Source organism: Vanessa cardui, chromosome 25 (assembly GCF_905220365.1).
Source record: "Vanessa cardui chromosome 25, ilVanCard2.1, whole genome shotgun sequence".
In the NCBI taxonomy this organism is placed as follows: Eukaryota; Metazoa; Arthropoda; class Insecta; order Lepidoptera; family Nymphalidae; genus Vanessa; species Vanessa cardui.
This window is the reverse complement of record NC_061147.1, coordinates 8,955,432-8,978,937: the sequence shown is the minus strand read 5'-3', so window position 1 is coordinate 8,978,937 and position 23,506 is coordinate 8,955,432. Positions and strand designations below refer to the sequence as shown.

Sequence of the window (23,506 nt, the reverse complement as noted above, 5' to 3'; positions counted from 1 at the left end):
ACATAGCAATTATACTTTTAAAAGTTCAAAAATGAAATAATATCCCAGTAATAGGTATTGCCTTCAATTAAAATATCAATGACGTAAGTATTAACTAAACCAGAAAATCATACATAAATTAAGTCTTGTATGTACATTGTTCAAAGCAAGAGGCGTACGTGCCTGAGAACAGTAAGCTTTCGGTTTCAAAGCGTAATCACTTTCTGTAGAGGTCGTTTTAATCTGATGTGTAGCTCTTTATGGACAAACTAGTTTCCACGCGTGTGGGAGGGGGCAGGTGTTAGTACCCTCTATCCTTTTCTGTAACCTAACTATGTTTATGCAAAATTTCGTGACAATCGGTGTGACTAACTCCGTGGTCGAATAGTGTGTGCGATTTTAATGGATAAGCCACCACAAAGTCCCGGGTTCGATTCCGGACCGAGTCGGTCCGGAATCGAATTCGGTAGAATACGTTCATTAGTTTTCTATGTTATTATGGTCTCGGTGTTGGTACCGTCGTTACTTCAGATTTTCCATAACACAAGTGCTGACATTGGGATCAGAGTAATGTGTGTGATGTTGTCCATTATTTATTTATAAACTGGTTACAGTTATTTACTTCTTTTATATCGTTAATTTTTACTGAGATTTGTATCATAAGGTAAAACCGCCATCTAGTGACAGAAATCGAAATCACAATTTGTGAGTTACTTAGCCGAAAATAGAACGAACACACCAACTAATTGAGGCAACCACTGATCATGTTTGAACTTCGTCTACCCGTTAGGAAAGGCCCGGGTAAAGTCCTGGATTGGTCCAATCTGATAGAATCCCACTGACTGTCGCCGCAGAGCAGAGCAGAGTTTCAAAGGTGACGTTTATACTCGTGATGGGTTATTTCCAGTATTATGCGAACGCAAAGGTTTAGTGGGTAACATTACCAAATAATCCCATACAAAGAACCACGTTCCTTTTATTTGAATAAGATAACCATACTTATCATTCAAATCAAATTCAATTTATCTTGTAAAATTACATTCCAAGAATATTTTAGGACATACCATACGTCAATTTTGATTACTCAATAATTAATCGTACATTTCAACCCAAAATTGTATTGTTGAATCAAATGCTGGTTTAAGTTACACATTCGTTTAGAATTTGAATCGATACAATACGAATTTGGCAAGAATTCAAAATGTCCATTGAAATTTCACCGCGAAAATCAGACGTTAACTTTCGAAAGCGGAGTTAGTTTTAAGCCTAACCTATTTATTAGGCAATTACTTTACCTATACAATTATGTAGAGGGATAAATAAATAAAAAACAATGATCACATAAAGATAAGTCAATGTATTATAATTGCATTAGACTACAGTATGGGTAACTCAGCGATTTATACTTTTCGTAATTTATTTTCCATCGACATTCCGTATTCAAGAATTCTCTGAACATACTCAAGTAAAAGAGCCGAGATAGCTCAGTGATTAGAACGCGTGCATCTTAACCGATGACTGTCGGTTCAAATTCCAGGAAAGCACCACTGAATTTTCATATGCTTAATTTGTGTTTATAATTCACCTCGTGCTCGGCGAAGGAAAACATCGTGAGGAAACCTGCATGTGTCTAATTTCAAATACCGCCATATTTAAATCCACCAACCCGTAATTGGAATAGCGTGGTGAAATATGCTTCAAACCTTATTTTCAAAGGGAGAGACCTTAGCCCAGCAGTGGTACATTTACAGGCTGTTATTGATCCATTTGTTCTACCTATACCATACCAAAAAACAAGTATGATAAGAGCGTAAAATTCTTACCAAGACTTTTCAAGATAAAATTCCATTTAATCCTAAATCTTCGTTCCAGAGTTCAAGACAACTACAATCACGGCATTTGTATAAGCCGTTAGGGTAAAGCGGTGTATTGTTTATTCCGTGTCACTAGAAATGCGGGGCAGAGTGGCGTTTATTGATTGATAGGATTAGTTGCGATTGTGTTACGGGTTTATTTCTTTCTTATTTTTTTTAATTAATGCTGATACAAAATGACCCTACGTGACCCAAAGTTACATCTGTAAAACTATACCAAAGATTGCGAAATCTCCGAGGTAGCATCGCAGAATTTTGATATGGGCATATTGTGCATGTGTCAAATTTATATGTTACCAGTTGTCACCCACAGCTTAGCCTGCGTTTTAGGGGTTGGTTATCATTTGTTAGCCAAAAAAAGTAGCCTATGTCTTTTCTTGGAGTTGACTTCGCACAAAATTTCATCAAATTCGGTTCATTGGTTTGATCGTGATGGACATCCAGAGTTCCTTTCACATTTATAATATTAGTATAGATGGTCACTAGACAGTATTGGATCAGCGTAGCAATAAAAGAAGTCTTTAGCCAAGTAGGTGACCATTAACGACTCTTTTACTGATTTCCAAAACTGATTATTAAATTTAAATATAAATAAATTGGAAATTTCTAAACGTGACAGAACATTTGCTTGCGTGTTATTGTAAGCGACAGGTTCCATTAACCATTTAACGTTACTGCAGTAAAGTCCAAGCCCTTGAAGACAGCGCCTTAGGCGCGGCAGACGCAGTGAAAGGGCGCGGCGTACCCTTGTCCGACCGCAGCAAACAGCATTAGACGACATACATATTTTCATTTATAGAACCGCAATACTGTTACGATATTTGATTTTTTTATCAAGTGGATAGTTGATTGGTTTAATTTTGAATATCGAAATACACTTAACTACTGAGTTTCTTGCCGGTTCTTCTAAAACTAGTTGAATATTGTAAAGTAACAGCATGTAAATTTCCCACTGCTGGGTTAAGGCCATCCCATTAAGGAGAGGGTTTGGTATACATTCCACCACGCTGTTCCGATGCGGGTTGGTGGAATGCACATGGGGCAGAATTTCGATTAAATTAGACACATGCAGATTTCCTCACGAGATGAATTATAAATAGAAATTAAGCACATATATATAAAGTGGTGCTTGTCTGAGTTTGAACCCGCAATCATTACAATGCACCCGTTAAGATGCACGCGTTCGAATCATCATCCAACTTTTCCGACCTTGTTAAAAATATTGGTTAAATCAAATTCCTATATTCAACATAGAAGCATTACACTTACTTATTGACACTATAACAAAAAAATCGGTCCACTCAGTGAAACGTTGTGAGGTAATAAACATTAAAAGTACAGATTATAAAATAGCCACGAGGCCATCGTTTCATTTCCAAGGTTTGCATCAACCATAAACTCACTAATTGTACATTTTTAGAATTTTCACACACGAGCATTCTTTGCATTTTTTGTTTTATTTGGCAACAGAGGCTTTTTGACGCTTTCTGGGATCTTGTTGCAAAACTATGTATGTGTGTATACATTATCTCACAGCAGAGTTATTAATATACTATACATGCTATATGTATAAAAAAGTATTTTTCACAAAATCATTAATATTATTCCGTAAATAATCAAACAGAATATAAATAATTGAGAAGCAACATTTAATATACTTATGTATTTCATGAATTATCTTACATCTTTAATTAATTTTACTTTAGGATTTAATATTATGTATAACACTCTCTGGTCAACTTACTATATAAAAAAAAATTACAAAATTTTATTTAACGCCATATGCTTAGTTAATAGTTAATTTGTCACTCATTTTCTATGGAACAACAGCTTTAAATCCTTCCAAGGCACGGAAAGTTAAACACTGAAAACTTCAAGATCGAAGACACCTACTGAGCATTGTTCCGAGACGGTTTGGACCCTCCTTGAGAAGCTACTAATAATCCATTAGACTATCGAGACACTCGATACAAATAGTAACTGCATCAGAATACTGATTTACAAATTCCCCTGCAGTGCGATTTGGTAAGAACTCACAGCATACACTCGCAAGATTTTAATAACTTGCATACACTCAAATACTACTTTGATACGTGTCCTTTTTATGTAATTATGTTAGACAAAGAGGCATATCACGTTTTATTTAGCTCGACCCTTACGGTGTTTATTTGTTCGTTTGGGTAAAAGCTATTCTGCCTAGTACTAAAATATTTTTGAACTAAAAGTTCAAAATACCTAATTGTTATGGCGTGGGCTGCTTAGTTTACCTACCAAGCAAAACACCAGGGGTGTTAGTGTTCTTTCATGAATCGCCATTCCGCCGCTGACATAGTTCATGTTATGACGACCACCACCATCAGAGAGAGTAATGACCGGGACCACATACTAAGGTTAATAGGTAAGTAACTATTTACTTATTTTCTAGTTTACATTGCACATTTAGACAACACGTTTAACTTAAAAGTTTTTTACCGTTTTTTATTAAGTAGAGATTTTTTAAGTTTACATAGATTTACTATTATTCGTCAAAATGTTAGGCACCACTACAGAGTTTTAGGTACAATACAACACCATAATAATCGACAGGGAAAGTGAACATTCTGAAGTTCGAGGAACAGGCCTACTGTTCGACACAACAGTACACAGTTTAACTTAAAAGTATTCAAAGTCAATGAACTAGATTATAATCACAATTAAGGTAATCCTTTACTTGTTTACCACGTCAGTCCCATACTAAATATTGTTCTAAATTTAAACGAATACAATTAAGAATAATTTCTGAACTAACATTCGGATTTGAAAAATAATTTTGTTGTCCGATAGGGTAATTCCTATGGAACGTATAGGAATTTAACGTCACGCAACTTGGATCAGATGAGGAATATTTATCGCGAGTGAAATCGCACGAAACGACTTGTATACGATAAAAAATGCATGCTAAACATAATCTGTATACATGGCGATAACATACCAAAGATAAACGTACGATTAGTTGTAATTTAATATGTAATTATTTTGTTTAATTTTCATTCATCCTCGTCATTATCAAATTTACACAATATAAGTTTAGGTTAGGTTAGGTTGATTCCTCGAATTCATTTTCAAATTAAAGGGCGCAAGACGTAAGGGGGTGACGGTGATATAAGTCTTTCGAATGGGGGAGTATTTGAGGGCGTTAATACGACATGATTACGAAGTGTTACGCGTATATTGACGATGACTCCACTCAAATGTCATTTGACTTTGGAATTTTATGTTATTTTCAACTTTATTTCAAAGTCGTCTTGTGAAGAACAGGGTGAGATTTAGGGGATGGCAACCCCAATAAGTGCCCCAGGGCTTCAACAAGAGAGGGCACATAGCATAAATCCATAGAATAAAAAAAAATATGAACGGAAGTTAATGATTCAAAAAGAAGATATAGAAAGAATAGAAAAGGTCACCTGTAAAAAAATTATTAAATAGCCTGATTGACTGAAATTGTTTTAATGAATTTGTATATTAATAATTAGGGGATTCCACTCCATTTTTGCCCAGACCCCGCCCCCTCCTTTCATGCCCTGATACTGCAGATCACTAAAACCCTGACACGAAATATATTACATTATTTCCAATTAACTGGCTTAATTAGCTCAATGATAGTATTCTTTATCACACACCCTGAGAACGTCCGGGAAAACCTTGCACAAATAAAAAAAACACATGAACATCGTTTGACCAAAATACTAACAAATACACACACATACAATAATATAAAATATAATTCTAAATGGGATTAAATTTACATACAGTAATCACATACTATTAGCTATAGATTTGACAAAGAGGTCTTATCAAGAGGTTACAGTTGATTGGACCAGAAAATAAATCGAAGATTGCAATGACAATGACGCTGTAAGAAATATTACAATCCCTTACATTGTCAATGTGCCACCAACCTTGGGAACTAAGATGTCATGTCTCTTGTGCCTCTACATTGGCTCACTCACCCTTCAAACCGGAACACAACAATACTGAGTACTGTTATTTGGCGGTAGAATAAATGATGAGTGGTACGTACCCAGACGGGCTTGCACTAAGCCCTACCACCAAGTAAAAATGGTTACTTGTTTAGAAGTCGTCACTTCTAGGCACGCGAGCTTTAAAAAATATTCACCAGCTTACATCGCCAATCACCTTGTCAACTAAGTCACTTGAAACTGAAGTTAAACTGGGTCACTTCCTCTTTAAACCGAAACAATGGATATTAATTAATGTCAATAACAGAGTCTAATTGAAATCAATAATTACTGCTGTTTTGGGGTAGAATATCTGATGATGTATGATGAATAATACATACCTGTCTGAGGCTTGCACAGAAGCCCTAACCCCATGTAATAAGTAAAGTGTTTATAACACATTTCGTGCTGGTATACCTGGATAGGCTTAAGGATATGTCATAAGGAAGTATGTACAGTCGGGGTAAGAAAAGGTACGTCACGTAAAGATCTATTTCCGTGTGCTCAGTATGAGCGATAACCTGCTTTACCGATTGAAAATGGCATATTGCGTCGCAATGATTCCATGTTTAGATCCAAAAGGTGAAGCCAGTGTAACTACAGGCACAAGGGACATAACATCTTAGTTCCCAAGGCTGGTGGCACATTGACAATGTAAAGAATAGTTAATATTTCTTACAGCGTCATTGTCTATGGGTGATGGTGACCGCTTACCATCAGGTGGCCCATATGCTCGTCCGCCAACCTATACCATAAAAAAAAGTAATAGTTTAAGACTTGATAAAGGAATGAATTCGAAAACTGACGAAGGTTTTCTTACTTAGACATACACACTTATTGAAACGTGTGATTGTACAGGCTCCCTAGATAAGAAAAAGTACAGACGATCGTTGCCCATCAGTGGAACTTCAATGATTACTACATAAACTAATAAATGCTTGAATTTTAATTTAGTGTTGATAATGCTTTAATAAACTTGGTTACTCATATTGAGATATCATACAAAAAAATATTGATCAAATAAAGTAATAAACAATTACAGCTTTGTATATGGTAAACAAAATTATGACATTTAATAATTTACTAAAAGTATATAAAACAAAAATGTTAGACCGAGCTGTAGGCCAAGGTCGGTCATAATGCGACATTTCTTTGAGGTCAGAAAAACGCTAAAGGCACCCTAAATCCATTGAAAACATTATAGTCTACTCATAAAATTTGGTTATCCAAAAACGACGCCATTTGGTGCCTTAAAAATAAATTAGTTTATTGTAAAAAAATATATATTAATGTATTAAAAACTATTTGCGTTACGTATACGTTTAATTTTACTAGAAAATCGGCAGAAAAATAAGGATTATTGTAAATAATTTGACTATTCAAAAGGGGCTTATAAACGTCTTAGCTTAAGTAAGGCATTTTTACTTTTAATTATTACATAAGAAGCGGCAAAGAGCTGCGGACATAGAGCAGTGTAAACATTTTTTTTTTAATCAATGCTAAGTAATTCTTGACAACAAAACGCGTACCGTTATTAGCATTCGTAAAACCACCCATTTGACCAAAACAAAATATACTATAAATAGACATACATACATACTTTTAACATACATACATAGGTATTGTTAATTCCAAATTAAAGCATTAAGAATAAAAACTTGCTTTAAGATTACAAAGTCATTACAAAATGATAGAAATATATTACGACCTCGTTTAAAAAAATTAAGTAAGCTAAATCAAATAAACTCGTTACAGTTCTATGTAGGCTGTACTGACTGAGTTTCTGAGTTCCGAACTAGTAGCATTACGTTAATTAAATTCTATAAAAAGCCGATTCAAAAGCGCTTGAACAAAATATAGTCAGATATTTATAATGTAGATACATAGTGAGCTGAGATAGTTTTGAAACTAATGTATTCGGGCCGAAGTTTATAGTTTACTAGCGACCCGACCCGGCTTCGCATGGCTGCAATGCTGATACCAATTATAGTAGAGTAGAATATATAGTAGAGAATGTTTAAAATATCAGTCTTTCTTTACTATATTGTCCACGTTTTGTATTCAAAAACCTCCTCCTCGAATCAGTGTACCTATTAAAAAACCGCATCAAAATTCGTTACGTAGTTAAAGATCTAAGTATACCTAGGGACAGACAGCGGTAAGCGACTTTGCTTTATACAATAAAAAAAAAGAGACTGAGACTGTGTTGAAACAAATTTATTCAGGTTGACCTACGACATCCATCCAACGTGCTTATAGTTGTCTTAAATTTTTGCGACTATTACACATTTAAATTAAACTAGTTATTACGGATTTTAATCGCGTATATACTAGTCTACCCGTGACCACGAACGCTGTAAAGTGCTCGAAACGTCGGGATGTCCAAAATAATTAATATACGCGATTAAAATCCGTAATAACTAGTTTTATTTAAATGTGCTTATAGTTTATTTCGGTTTCAGCGGTGAAAGAAAACATAGTGAATAATACTACATGTGTATACAAACACCTGCATTGAAGCGTGATGGAATAGAACCTTAGCTCATTAACAATACGTTAGCTTACTTATAATAGCTAAACGTATTGATTACGTCTTAAGAATTGAAAACACTTTGATGTGTTTTCAATTACATTCACATTAACCATTCGGCTTGCGGTCACAAAACCCACCTGTATCACGCTTACACAATCACGTGTCACGGTATATACAGGGCTGTCAAATATCCGGTTATGACCTGTATTATGCGGTTTGTTCCGACCTCCGAGTGTAATTTCAAAGTAAGACTTGGTCAACAAAGGTTCTAACTAAGACTACAGGTTTAAACATTTAGATACTTTCAGTTAATTCTAGCGGATTCTGGCTCAGTACTTAGAGTCATTATAAAAATGCCTGAATGTAACTTTCTATCACCTGATTACTGGTTCAATTCAAATTACCCTGTAATAATATAATACTAGAAATGTGCAAATATTCTATCTGGAATTGGCAGCCCTATCATACGATGACACTGGCAACATTTTCACTGGTCCAAAGCGTGGGAGCTGACGAACAGATGGCGAGAAAAATAAGGACAAGGGCGACAAAAGCAACGTCAATGATCTCTACCTTTTAAAAGAACACATTTACATTCAAACCTGTTGTTTCGATAAAAATCAAAATGAAGAAAACCTGGATCGAAAGGTAAAAATTGGTCCATCATCTTGGTATATCTAATATACATATATCTCACTGATCAGAATTGTACGCAGTAGATACTAGTTACAAACCTGACGTATTAAATAAAAAACAGTGTCAGTTAAAAGGAAATCATTAATTAAGTACTTGTAATTTAGAAATAAATGTAAGATTGGGATCGGCGATACTCGAAAGACTAAATCTGAAGAAGTAGAACAAGATAAGTTAGATTCGATGCTTTGAGATATAGATATTAGGTGACAAAATTAGAATGTACTTTGTTCAAGTAAGCACTCAATAGGTAGGCACCAATTCGTCATTTTACAGGATTATATTAATCCAGCTTCTTCGCGCTTTCACTCGCTTCAATCGTTGCTGGTCTGATACCGTGATTAGCTAAAAGTATAGTCTATGCCCTTTCTTACTTATTTTCTTTAAAAGTTCGAGTAAGATTTTAGAATAAGTACATTAACGAAGATATAGCTATATTCTCCATGCTAATTGTAGCAAATGTATAGGTTACAAGAACTTATCAAAAGCAGAATTTCTAAGACAAACACAGTACTATTATTTAGTATTAAAACAAAGAGCGCTTTATATAAATATGTTGCTTGAAAGGGGATGTCCGGGTGGTAAGGAAATGGAGGAAATTGCGACAAAGGAAGACACAATAAGCTCAAGTACAAAGCTGTGTTAAGGAACAGGAAACCTACAATAATACCAAGCTTAGCCATAATCTCTAAAACGCAAAACATGGACAATCTTATATAAAGTATTCCAATAATGTAAGTTTTTAAATTATTATGAATAAAATGTTTATAAACAATCATTAAAGTTTGCTTAGCTTCTAGCTATTGAGTCATGTTTAGTCACAGAATTATACAATTGTAATAAATACTTTTTGGTTGGAAATTTTTATTTATAAAAGTAGATAATTTTATCTGCCGAAATCCATCCAAAACAGTGGTAGTATTGAATTATTTAGAAGCCGCTTGAAACATTATTTTCTCTCACAAGCTAACCCTTCATCTTAACCTTACTTCTCCCCATGTCTTATCTGTTTTATTTTATACACTAAATTAACATCGATCTGTAAATATGTATGTATATGTATTTATATAGTATATATAAATAATATACGTAGTATATGTATTTTGTGCATTGTATTTTTATGTATGTTTATGTATTATATTTTTATCTATGTATGTTTTTATATTTTCATTTTTTATATTTTTCTATATATTTTCTATACTAGTCTGCACTATCTTGCCCGCTACATAACTCCGTCACTCACCTCCATAGGTTGACTGGAAGAAATCTCTTTCAGAGATAAGTCCACCTTTGCCTGTACTTATGTTACTGTACAATCATTGTATACACATATTTTAGTGCAATAAAGAATATAATAATAAAGAATATTTTTATTACAAGAGAATTGGGAATCTGGTTTGAAAAGGATTACAACAAAAACTGGATAGTATGAATTACAATATTCATATTTTATATTCGATGAATGATTAGTACGAAGCAAATTTGAACTCCAAGGAAGAACTTGGGCTACTTTTTGCCTAGCACATGACCTCCATGAAAAACCCCAGTAAAACGCGAGTGCAGCCGCGGGCGGCAACCAGTTAAATATAAAGCCTTTTTGCAAACCTGTCGACACATATTCTATCGACAAGTACCGATAATCAGTATTTTTATGTTCTAGTTTAATGGTTGAATATGTCACTACATGTACAGTCAGCGTCAAATAATTAGAGACGCTTAGGGTATTCAAATAAATAGACGCAATAATTAGAGACGCTTAGGGTATTTTTAAATGTTAAAAAAGAGTAACTACTGAGTTTCTTGCCGGTTCTTCTCGGTAGAATCTACTTTCCGAACCGGTGGTAGCTTCACTTAATTGTAAAATGACGATTCAAAAGTGCTTATAAAAGCCTACTTGAATAAAGTTTATTTTGATTTTGATTCAAATAAATAGACGCAACCAGAAAGGCAATATCGGTACAAACAAAGTTTCCTTATTATTGTCAACAATGTACTCGCTCAAAAGGTCGACACGTTTAAAATGTCATATAGATCGTGTCAGCAAACCGCCATTAATATGGTTACAGCCATCTCTTATAAATACTTTCTCTACTCACTCTTTACTAAATACTTTTTCAGTCTTAATGTTTTTTTTTTTTTTTAAATCTTAATCATTTATTGCTTTACACAATGTTGTTAATGGGTATTAAGGTTATTATGAGATCATCATTACTTATCGATCAGCAGCATAGTAGTAGTCTCATTAGTCGTTCTCGGTTCATTTGTTTACTGTGGTCACTGATTCACTAAAAACAATTCCCCTGATGCTTTAGACAAGCTCAAATTATTTTAGATGAGAATAAATTAGCCTAACGATATTTTATACACATATTAATATTAATTTTTGTTACATATTGGACAATATCACATACATTACTCTGATCCCAATGTAAGTAGCTAAAGCACTTGAGTGATGGAGAATCAGAAGTAACGACGGCATCACAAACACCCAGACCCAAGACAACGTAGAAAACGAATTAAATTATTCTACATCGACTCGGCCGGGAATCGAACCCCTTGGAGTGGCGTACCCATAAATACCGGTGTAAACACGACCGTGGAGGTCGTCAAATCGTCGTCATCATTTGTAATTCAAATATGTTTTCTTCAAAATTTCATGATCACTAGTAAAAAAAAAATAAGTAAAGTAACAGCCTGTAAATTTCCCACTGCTGGGCTAAGGCCTCCTCTTCCATTAAGAGGGTTTGGAACTTATCCACCACGCTGTTCCAATGCTGGTTGCTGGAATGCACATGTGGCAGAATTTCGATGAAATTAGACACATGCAGGTTTCTTCACGATGTTTTCCTTCACCGCCGAGCACGAGATGAATTATAAACACAAATTAAGTACATATATATATAGTGGTGCTTGCCTGGGTTTGAACCCGCAATCATCGGTTAAGATGCACGCGTTCTAACCACTGGGCCATATCAGCTCATTGATCATGATCACTAGGCACACGGTGATTCTTTTAAATAATCATTAATAATATTTAATACTAAAATCCTTTAAAGTAATAAAGGCAACACATGTATGGAAAACAGATATCAATAAACATGAGCTGGACCCGCTAGCAAAGCTGAAGCACAAAGACGGTGCACATTAATGATTCGTCACGTTTATTCGTTAGTTTTTTATTACGAAAACGCTTCAAACATGATCTAACGAAAACATGACAATATTGATGATAAAGGAACGAAATTACTGAATCATTAAGCAACTAGGGACCCGCCCGGCTTCGCACGAAATACTGATACTAAATACATATACTACATAATTTGTTAATCGCATCAAAATCCGTCATGTAATTCTAAAGATACATAGCATACTAAGCATACATAGGTACAGACAGCGGTAAGCGACTTAGTTTTAGACTGTGTAATGAAGATGAAATACCTAAACACTTACTTCTCAAACATATGCAATTTCACCTCATTTGCATATAATTGATGGGATGCGACTCAAATTGAGGAATACAGAAAACAAATTACATTACTTTTTGAGATAAAAATGACTTGACACATACATATATACGTAAAGTTTATTTTGTTGTTAGAAATTGTGGACTAGGAGGCTATCCTAGGGTTCAAAAGAGCACCATTTAAATCAAAATCAAATCAATTTTATTCACGTAAACTTCACAATGACGCGGGTTTTGAATCGTCAAGAATTAAATACTACCACCGTTAATGAAAGCAGCTTCTAGGGAGAAGAAACCGCAAGAAACTCGCAATTTGCAAATTTCGTTTTACAAACTCCAATTGTTTTGACAGTACGCTGCTTAGAAAGTAAGTACAATCCTGTCACTTCAACAAACACCATTCAAGTATCTACTTCGGACTCTTGATAGAATCTACACTCCGAACCATTCCGAAGTTTAGTTAAAATGACTTAAGAGCCAATATCAGAAAACATTTATTTTGAACTTAATTGATTAACCCATAACACTAATATTTATATACACCATAGGCTATATTTCTATTAGACGTCTCGTCTATTTTCAGTTATTTAGCGCACAGTTGCAGTTCTATTCTCGACTATTCCTGGTGGATCCGACCGGTCACTGCGGCCATTTCATATAATTGCCCTCGGAGTTTGCGGAATAGCGATTACATGCACTTTGCATGTTGAGAATGAAATGCTAAAACGTCGTATGTACTATCTTTTTAAAACAGGCAGAGAGTACAATAAAGTTTCTCATTTATTTGACTTATGGAACTAGACTATCATTACATAGTATAAAACAAAGTTGTTTACCGCTGTCCCTATGTATGCTTAGACCTTTAAAATTACGCAACGGATTTTTATGCGGTTTGTTTTAATAGATAGAATGATTTGAGAGGAAGGTTTTTGTATACAATACATGGGCAATATAGTAAAGTAACGCTGATAATTTTACAAGTTTCTAATGTGTTGTAAATAATCAAAGTCTGTAGTATATTTAGTAGGTATTAGTATCGCACCCAGATCAAGCCGAAGCGGGTCGCTAATCTTCTTATAAAAGGCATTTACAAATAATATTAACTGAAATACTACTATTACAAAGTTAAGATTTGTAGCACAGAGGAAAAAATATCATTTCTTGAATATTGGCCAGAACAGTTAAATTCAACATTAAGTCATAACCTTCAACAGCAGCAATCTTCGACAAATTGATGACGAAATATGAGTCATAGCATAGGTCATCACAGGAAACACTCGCTAATCAATATAAAACATAGTAAAATAAATCCCAGCTATTTGTCAATATAATAATGGCATTAACATCAGTGGCTGTCTGTGGGCGATCCATCGGTCAAAAAATAACGCAACAGATTACGAAAGTTTTTTAACGATTCCAGTTTTAAATTTAGGCGCCAACGGCAGCGGAGATATCGCTGAAACCAAGAGGCCAGTTATGAGTCAACGGACAAAATTAGCGATGTTATGAATTGTATCACCTGCTCTTTGTTTTGTTGAATACGAGAATATTGATAAATATATATATTAGCTTATTAATAATGAATGAATGAATGAAATATACTTTATTGTACAACATACATACGGAAAAAGAAGTAAAAAAAATAATAGTAAAATAAATAAATCAACAATTAAGAGTGTTGTACAATGGCCGTACTTATAGCTAATTAGCCATCTCTTTCAGACAACCCAAAATAATAGTCTATTCTGTCCATGTTGTGTAGCTATGTAATGAAGATACACTTATGAATTAAACAGAATTTTAATTTTACTATATGAGACAAATTGTAACGTCTTGAAATTTTTGATACACATACGCTAATTAAAAATGGACTACAAGAAGAGGAAAAGAACGATATAAGTCAAGAAATCTTTTGCACAAAATTACTAACCTAAACCTATTATCAGGAGGGTGAATGAAAAATTTTTATCTATGTTCTTTGCCAAAAAGCATAACAAATTCATCTAAATCGATTCAGCGATTTAAGCGTGAAGTGGTAACAAATGGGTAATATCTGTAGCAGAAAAAATACTCAGTAAAAAATTCAAATTTCAAATTTGTAATCATCATAACACAATGTATTTTGTACCAATCTATTTCTATCTACTGATATTTCAAAAAAATGCTGTTCAGAAGACCTTTTTGTGAGAACAAACTCCAAACTCATCGTATGACCTGATCGTAAAATGTAAGAGTAGTTTATGTTGACTTAAATAAACATAACATTCATCAAAAGAGAATACAATATTATCATGACAATTGTCAACATTTCACGAGTGAGAAACGAAGTGAATTGCAGAATAGTATCTACTTCAAAACTACTAAGACCCAATTTAGAAGACGTATGTCATACTGATCAAAACTGGAGTTGGACCAATTTACTAATTTAAAACAGAACTCTCTCTAATTGGCCATAATTTTCGCATATACGGTGCTCTTCCAAAGTTCTCAATTTATAGGATCGTATTAACGTGTCTTCAATTGTGAAATTAATAAACAGATATAGGAGAAAGAATAGGTTCAGTTTCACCAATATTTTTCAACACAGCTATGATTACGACCTTGGTTTCGACACACGAAGGGCAGTACACAAATAGCCTGGACAGTTTCATCACCGGATGTAAACCTGTAGTCACTGTTGCGGCTCTAATTACTGACACTATGGTTTTAAATATTATATTTATTAATGTATCAAGTAACCTAAATGACCATTATCTTGTGGTAAGTTATACAATTAACATTTATGATTTTATCAGTTTCAAAATATATTTACAATTTGTCATTTATCATTTGAATGTCTGCTCAAGACAAAAGGATCTATTAGTATATTTATATATTTATATTTGTAAAAAAATACATATTTTATTTATTTTTTTATTTTATGGAATAGGTTGATGGTAAGTGATCACCATCATCCATAGAGAATGACGCTGTAAGAATTTTTTATTATTCCTTACATCGTCAATGCGCCACCAACCTTGGGAACTAAGATGCTATGTCTCTTGTGCCTGTAGTTACACCGGCTCACTCACCTTTCAAACCGGAACGCAACAATACTGCGTACTGTTGTTTAGCGGTAGAATATCTGATGAGTGCACCCACTCACTACCTGGGTAGGTACCACCGTACCTACCCAGGTGTGCTTGCACAAAGCCCTACCACCAAGTAAATTAATAAAACAAGCATATCATTCGATACAAGATTATAGAGATTACAAAAAAGCTCCATGCTTTTTACGAATACTTGTAAGCTTCCATATATATAGACAAACTTATATAACTTTACATAAATTTGTATTTTAAATGTTGGGAAAGAGTAACTATTGAGCCGAAGCTAATTTCACTTAATATAGTTCGTAAAATGAAGATTCAAAAGTGCCTATAAAAAGCTAGTTGAATAAAGTATATTTCGATTTTAATAACAATTCGATAGGGTTGAGTGCAATAGATCATCAATAAGTAAATGTGCAACAATATAAAAATTTTACCTTCCAATAAAATTTGTATTATGTTTCCTAAGACGTCCGAAGTCCATTATGAGAGTACATCGTCTGATTTCCGCTGCAGGTCGCTAAATTTCATGACTTCCGTTTCCTACTTACGCCTACGGCGCCCCCTATACTCCTTTCTGGAACTAAACTGACAAGCAAATACACGCCGCCAAATTTGTCATTGTTCGGCTCATAATGGATGGATGTAGCCCCAGGAAGACCTTTCCTGGACTTCGGACGTCTTAGGAAACATAATACAAATTTTATTGGAAGGTAAAATTTTTATATTATGTGTTCCGTTTGACGTCCGAAGTCCATTATGAGAGACTTGTTTGTTATCTCCTGGTGGCTTGTATTTGTAATAAAATATTATTTAAAACGCAACAATGTGATTAATTATTATTTAATTGAAATATGGCATTAAGTAAATAATTTAAATTCATTAAAGAAAATCATATAACTTTAACTAATGAATTCAAATAAACATAAATCAAATAATGAGCAAGAGATTTTTTAGTAGTTATCTCTGCATTTGATGTATTAATAATATGTTTTTGATAGAACTTCTTAAATGAAAGCTCATGTTGCCAGTTAGTTACCTTTACCTAATATGTCATTAATGTGGTAATTTTCTACCCAATTTAAAGATGACATTGCTGCTCTAAAACTTCCAGCTGATGTTTGAATACCAGAATCAGCTTAAAGACCTTTTATCCAACCACGATCATCGCTGCAGTAGCTGGTCTAGTAAGGCCTCAGGTTGTTAAAAATAGATTTTTTATATTCCCTCTGATTTGCCGTGTCACGTGCACTAGAGAACATAGCCAGTATACTGCATCGATGTTTCGGTCAGGAGCAGCCACGAAAGTCCAACTTAATTGTTGATATGAAGATGAATCGGTTTTCGATCCAAATATGGGACGCAAGGTAATGTAAAGTACATTATCTATAAAATGGACACTTTCAACACGTAAAAGAGTAAGGTCATGTACTCTGCAGCCCGAAGCTAACAGCAAAATAGTGACATGTGTCTGGATATTTGATATAACACACTATACAATCTGTATTATAATGCTTTAAATAGCGAAATTAAAATTCTTGCATCCCATATAGGTAATTTTGGAGGTGAAGGTATTTGCCAGGAAAATAGATTTGAATTTCACTATTGGGCTTGACACTATTTTTATATCAGATATAGTTTCACAAACGGATCCTATAACTGATTTATAAATTAGAATGGTTCGATGACAGATAAATACAGGTAATCGAAGTATCTAGCTCCATTTGCTGGTTCATGTATACGAGAGATAATGCTATTTCCCTGACAAAATCTAACCTACTTTTTCAGTTAGGGGGGCGCATGTCCTTATCGAAGACTCTCTATTTTAATAAATAATAAATATGAGACAACATCAAATACATTACTCTGATCCCAATGTAAGCCGCTAAGCACTTGTGTTATGGAAAATCAAGAGTAACGACGGCACCACAAACACCCAGACCCAAGACAACACAGAAAACCAATGGTAATCTACATCGACTCGACCGGGAATCGAACCCGGAGCGGCGCACCCATGAAAACCGGTGCACACACCACTCGACCACGGAGGTCGTTAAGCTTTTTCTCCTGCGATGTCTCCGTCAGCGCGTCTCACCAGAGATAAGACAAGCTTCCAGGCGTAGACTTAAGCAGGCAGTATCATTGTCAATGTGTCCGCCAGACTGTTGCTCAGATCTCTGAATTTTAAAGGTCGAGGCCAAAAAGGCTTCTTCCACTTGGGTGCCACTATTTTGTACTGACCTGATGCTGAGTTGAGGTGGCCTAGCACCCTGGGTATCAGATTGGACGGTGGAAGCAACCATGCCAGTCGATCGTGCCAGGATCTGCTGAAGACGTCTTAAAACAGGCGTTTGCGTCTAGCAAGTCTAGAGTAACATAGTTTGTTACTACGTGTGCTGTCCGTAACGCGAATATAACTGTCTGGTGTTTCCCACAGATTGAACAGCCTCGTGGTTGCTTCTTCTGTGAGATGCCACTCGGAGCCGGCGTGATTTCGCGAGAGGTGGTCAGCTTCGGTGTTGTACAGTCCCGGTAGGTGGAGAGGGAGAAGTACAACATTGAGGTGGTCGGCTTCAGTGTTGTACAGTACCGGTAGGTGGTGAGGGAGAAGTACAACATTGAAGTGGTCCACTAGAGCCAGCCGATTTTGAGTCAGATCTAGCAATTGTCGTGACCAGCTTCCTCCCTCGTTCTTTTTATAGAAAACAACTGTTCTGTTATCGCACTGAAGAATTATTCTCGAGTCTTGGAGCGAAGTTGTTCTGGAGGATATGGCTGCTCTCACTGCGTACATCTCCTTCAAATTGCAGTGCCATTCGGTCTGGTGGTGTTCCCATGACCCTTTTATCATTTCGTTGCTTATAAGGGCTCCTCATTGAATGTCCAACGCGTCAGTGATGACGTGGTTCGTGGCCATTCTCTGAGGATGAATGGGTGTCCTCTGACTGATGTGCTCTAACCTCCAGTCCAGCTCTGTACGTACCTCGTCCGGATACTGCTTTGATAAGCTAGGATACCCGAGGATAGCTTGTTGGTGTGGTACTGCAGGACTCGGCAATGCAACCTTCCCCGGTGGGTGATGAAGGTTGCAAAGTTGAGATATCCTATGAGGCGTTGCGCCTGCATTAGGTTCCAACTGCCGGTCGCAAGCTGCACGCGCAAATTCTGACGAATTTTCTGTATTTTTCTAAGGGCAGGGACTTGGTGTTGGATTTTGTATCCCATACAATTCCTAGAAAGTTTATTAATCTCGCTGGTGTCATAATTGAATCTTCAATTGATCCACCAATCTAGGCTGCTCAAAAACGTATGGCCATCTTTACTTGAACTCTCAAAACATAGAGATGTTTTGAGAGTACACCAGGACAGAGGTCCTGGTGTACAAGTACATAATCATCTGAATAGATATTAGTCGAAGGCCGTTCCTGCGAAGTATTTCGGGCGTCCAGTGTGTTACTGAAGCAAAAATCCGCGATACGCGGTGCAGCTAATCCGAATGACAGACAAATCATCTAAGGGGACGACCCTGAGAACTGATCCGGAGAAACCTCCTGTGCTGTTCTTTTATCGGAAGATGAATAAGCCTGGGTTAAATCCAGTTTGACCATCCAATCCCCATGTTGTAAGCAATCGGGGACTTGTTGATGGTGGAAAAGATGAAAATGTCTCGGTTTCATGTAGTGATTCAACCGCCTTGATTGGTCTTGGGAATTATAGAAAATGGAGATATGAAAGACTGCGTCAGGGGAGCGGGTTCTAAACTTAATTGAATTAAATTCTGCATTTCGATTCACTTTAAATGTGATGTTAGACTTCGAATTTTTATACATCCAATGTCGGAAGAACCAATAGAGATGTTTAGTTGAATGTGATTCCTGTTATTAATTTTACCACCTCTTATTAATTTTAATATTACGTTAGGTGAATTTTTATGTCCCCTCCCCCTCAACAAATATGCTGAGGAGTTTGGATGGAATTGAAAGAATTGAAAGAATATAGTGAGAAATTGTCTTATAACCAGAATAATTATTAAAAAGTTTGTTTCAATTTTTCAATAATAATCGAAGAGTTAAGCTGAACGTCCGATGAATTTGACCAGTCAACGAGGCTTTGTAAGGCAGTATTAACGTATTCGTTTTGTGCCAAAAAGGCATTAATTAACGGAGCAACACCTCCGTTCCATCTGGAACCAACGTAATGGACTAAAGTAGTCCTCCAGACGTCGAAGTTCTTCATTCACTCTTAAGTCAATAAAAACAGGAAATTTTGTCATCACGTGAGTGAATTGCTTTCGGTACAGAAGATTCTTTTACAGTAACGCTTAAATATTCAAAACTACCCGCCTCTATTTCTGGCGCACGTAAAAATTTTTCGTCAGTATATGCCGAACTTTGAATATAAGTTGAAGCTAGATTAGACATGTTAGTCTTATAATTTGGCGCATAGAAGAATGAGGGTGGTATCGCCGGTTTACAATTAGTATAATTCTAAGTTAAAATATTATTTACAAGACTTACCAATTGTTGTGACAATAAGTCAAACCTCTTATTCAGATCCCGCGATCAGTCACGCTTGTGACGCTCCCTTGGTGGTCCGTCGTATTCATTTTCCGACGAATCCGATGAAATATCCGAAGAATTCGAACTACCCTCTACACTTACACTTAACTTTTTATTTTGATTTTTCAAGAAACGGAAGACAAACAACACTTGTTTTAAAATAACTTTCTACTTTAAATCTCGAAAGTTGATTATAATTATTTAACTTTTAACGACTGCTCGTTTGGAAAAACGACGCAACAATGACAAATTTGGCGGCGTGTATTTGCTTGTCAGTTTAGTTCCAGAAAGGAGTATAGGGGGCGCCGTAGGCGTAAGTAGGAAACGGAAGTCATGAAATTTAGCGACCTGCAGCGGAAATCAGACGATGTACTCTCATAATGGACTTCGGACGTCAAACGGAACACATAATATCATCATAACATATTAGAACCCTATCCACAATGTCTTCAGTTACGTCGAGGCTCATAAATCATTGTCCATTATGCTGATATTCCCGCTTCCTGTCTGGTATGAGCCACTTCATTTATAAAGAGTACTTACGACCCATGAAAATAATTGCATAATTGATTCATGAGCGATTGTCTCAGTTTTTATCAAAGATCGAAATGTATTTTATTTATATTATTCGTTAGTTATTAGTGACCACCAAAGAGTGCAAGAAATATTAGCAAATCATTACGTACAGTCAAAGTAAGAAAACCTTCATCAGGTTTCAAATCCATTCCTTTATCAAGTCTTAAACTCTTTCTACCTTTTGGATCTAAGCATCCAATCATTGCAACTCAGTTTTTCTCGATCGGTCAAACAGATTATCGCCCATATTGAGCACACGAAAATGGATCTTAAGGTGACGAACCTTTTACCCCCAACTGTACATCGCTGTATACTGAAGGCGGAGTGAGCCAGTGTAACTAACAGGCAAAGCGGAAAATATCTTTGTTCCCATTGTTGGTTGGTCTTTGTATGGTTTTGGTATTGGAGTTACAATTTTCACGGCGCTAATCTATGGACAGTGGCTACCACTTACCATAAATTGTCACATTCGTCCATATGACCATCAATAACAATGGTATATATATAAAAGAAATCATTTATCTTTGGTTCAAATCTATTCCATTGAAGTTCTATGTTTTTAGTATGTTTAGTAGAAATATTATACAGATGGCGTCATAGTGATACAAGACCGGATTGATGCGGTATTTTGAAAGCTTTGCCAATGCACTTTGTCGGATGTATAGTTATTAAAACGCTACCTTGAAAACGAAACAGGAGGGATTCAATAGAGAATCATTGTATTAGACATTGTACCAAGTCTACTTAAATATAAATTAAATTGTCCTTTGGATTAATGTTTCTAACCAAGATCCATCATATTGAACCGTATATATTTTAAAATTGGTAGGGTTTTCGGTTGAGTCTGGTGGGATGCAATTATCACTCATCTTACCGCTGAACAGCAATGTTAAGAATTATTTTATTCCAGTTTAAAACTAACAGAAGGTTAAACAGAACTTTAAACAGGGACATAACATCTCAGTTTAAGATATGTCTTGAGCGGCAATCTATCTGTACATAATAGTGACTGTGAAAATTTTTTAAAGTAACTGTAATAGTATCTGCACAATTTAATCATTGAATCTCGCACTACAACATTCAAACTTTTACATCGGCACGTATGTTCGGTTAGTAAGACATATTATTTTGAAATTGCTATTAAAGTTTAATAAGATATAATTTTACAAGCTTCTTATTAATATACCATATGCTCATTCTCTTGTTTAATTCACATTTATCTATATTTGGGACAAACATGTTGTGTGTTTAATATTGTGTGATATAAAAAGTGAGCAGCCTAAATGTAAAATATTTAATGGGCATCATTCACCACTTTAATTTGATATTTTTAATACTTTATTTAATAGTTAGTTAGAATGAGTCTATATTTGAATAGACATTTCAGTTGATTTTTGTTCTTTTCGAGTTATTAGCTGGTTCGGTGAACCTTCCATTAAATCTTATTGTTCTACACCTGTTATAAAGTCTCAACATTTTTCTGTAGATCTAGTTGCAAGCTCTTTCAAACAAATGTCTATAACTGTTAAATTGTTTTTTTTTTTAATTTATTTTACCTTACCTTACTTAAAAGTAAAGAAAATTTGAATAAAAATATATTCATGAAAAATAAAATTTCTTTAAAACCTTATTTTCCTTTTACAGGTGTGCAGATAATATAAACACATAATATATGTTTACAAATGAGTAGCTTCAGGTTATGAAGCTATACCCTTGAAAAACTGATAAAACTTTACCTATGGCACCCATATTATCCCGGGACAAAACTATCCACATACCAAATTCCATTTAATTCAGTTCAGTGATTTAAGCTAAAATAAATAAGGAGAAAAACAGAGTAACATTGGTATTAATAACATTAGTGTAAATAATTAATATTTATATGACAAGATAAATTAACATATAATTTAATCCTATTGACAAGTAACATCTACATTTTTATAATTCTTAATCTCAATTGCAATAATGAACTTTAGTCTAACTCCTTATATGCTATTCTGTGGACAACTTAAACCACTTATACACGAGTCTGTCAATGCCAAATATAGTAATTTCGGCGTGTTTACCAGTCAGTTCTTTTGCGTAGATGACATAATTCATCGGCGCGATAATACAAGCAAACGTAAACAATAAACTTTACATTACGGCTCACACCTACACACTTTATCTCGATATTCTCCTTTATTTAAACTTGAAACACTTTTCTTATTTACTGAATCTTTAACAAATCACTTCCAAACCGAAATTCCCCGTGAAACAAATCAACCTGAATAACTCTGTTTGTTGAACTGGCTTTTTATTGTGTGTAAAATGAAAGTGTATCTTATATCAGGTTAATTTAAGTTAAATCTACTGAGAAACTTCTAAATATAGTATGACTCACCTGTTGAGCCACCGGCTCTAAAATGCTCTCGATTATCTTCGTATGGAACACCGGCATGATTTATGGTGTTAATACATATATAATATAATAAATTAAACACAACACGGCATTCACAAAATAATAAATAACACAAAAAACGCGAAACACAACCAAGCCTCGACCGAGACAGAAAAATACTGTGTCAGATGGTGTGTCATGTGTAAAAAAAAAATAATACGTCAAAATACCAGCGTCAAAAATAGAAAATGATTGGAACTGTCACTGTCATTTATATATATATTTGATTGCTTGGAATCTAGCTTATCTGCTCAACAAATATATTAAACAGAGAAATACGAAGGACGTTATTTAAAATTAAA

At 34.9% G+C, this 23,506-nt stretch overlaps 1 protein-coding gene across 1 annotated transcript in view; it reads right to left on the bottom strand.

Moving 5' to 3' along the window:
- LOC124540436 (vinculin) overlaps positions 1 to 23,337 on the bottom strand; it is a 64,625-nt gene extending 41,288 nt beyond the window's left edge. The window contains exon 1 of the mRNA XM_047117991.1: positions 23,148 to 23,337. Coding sequence (XP_046973947.1) covers positions 23,148 to 23,204 — 57 coding nt within the window. The 5' untranslated portion in view covers positions 23,205 to 23,337. The remainder of the gene's footprint in view (positions 1 to 23,147) is intronic.
- Positions 23,338 to 23,506: the final 169 nt, after the last annotated feature.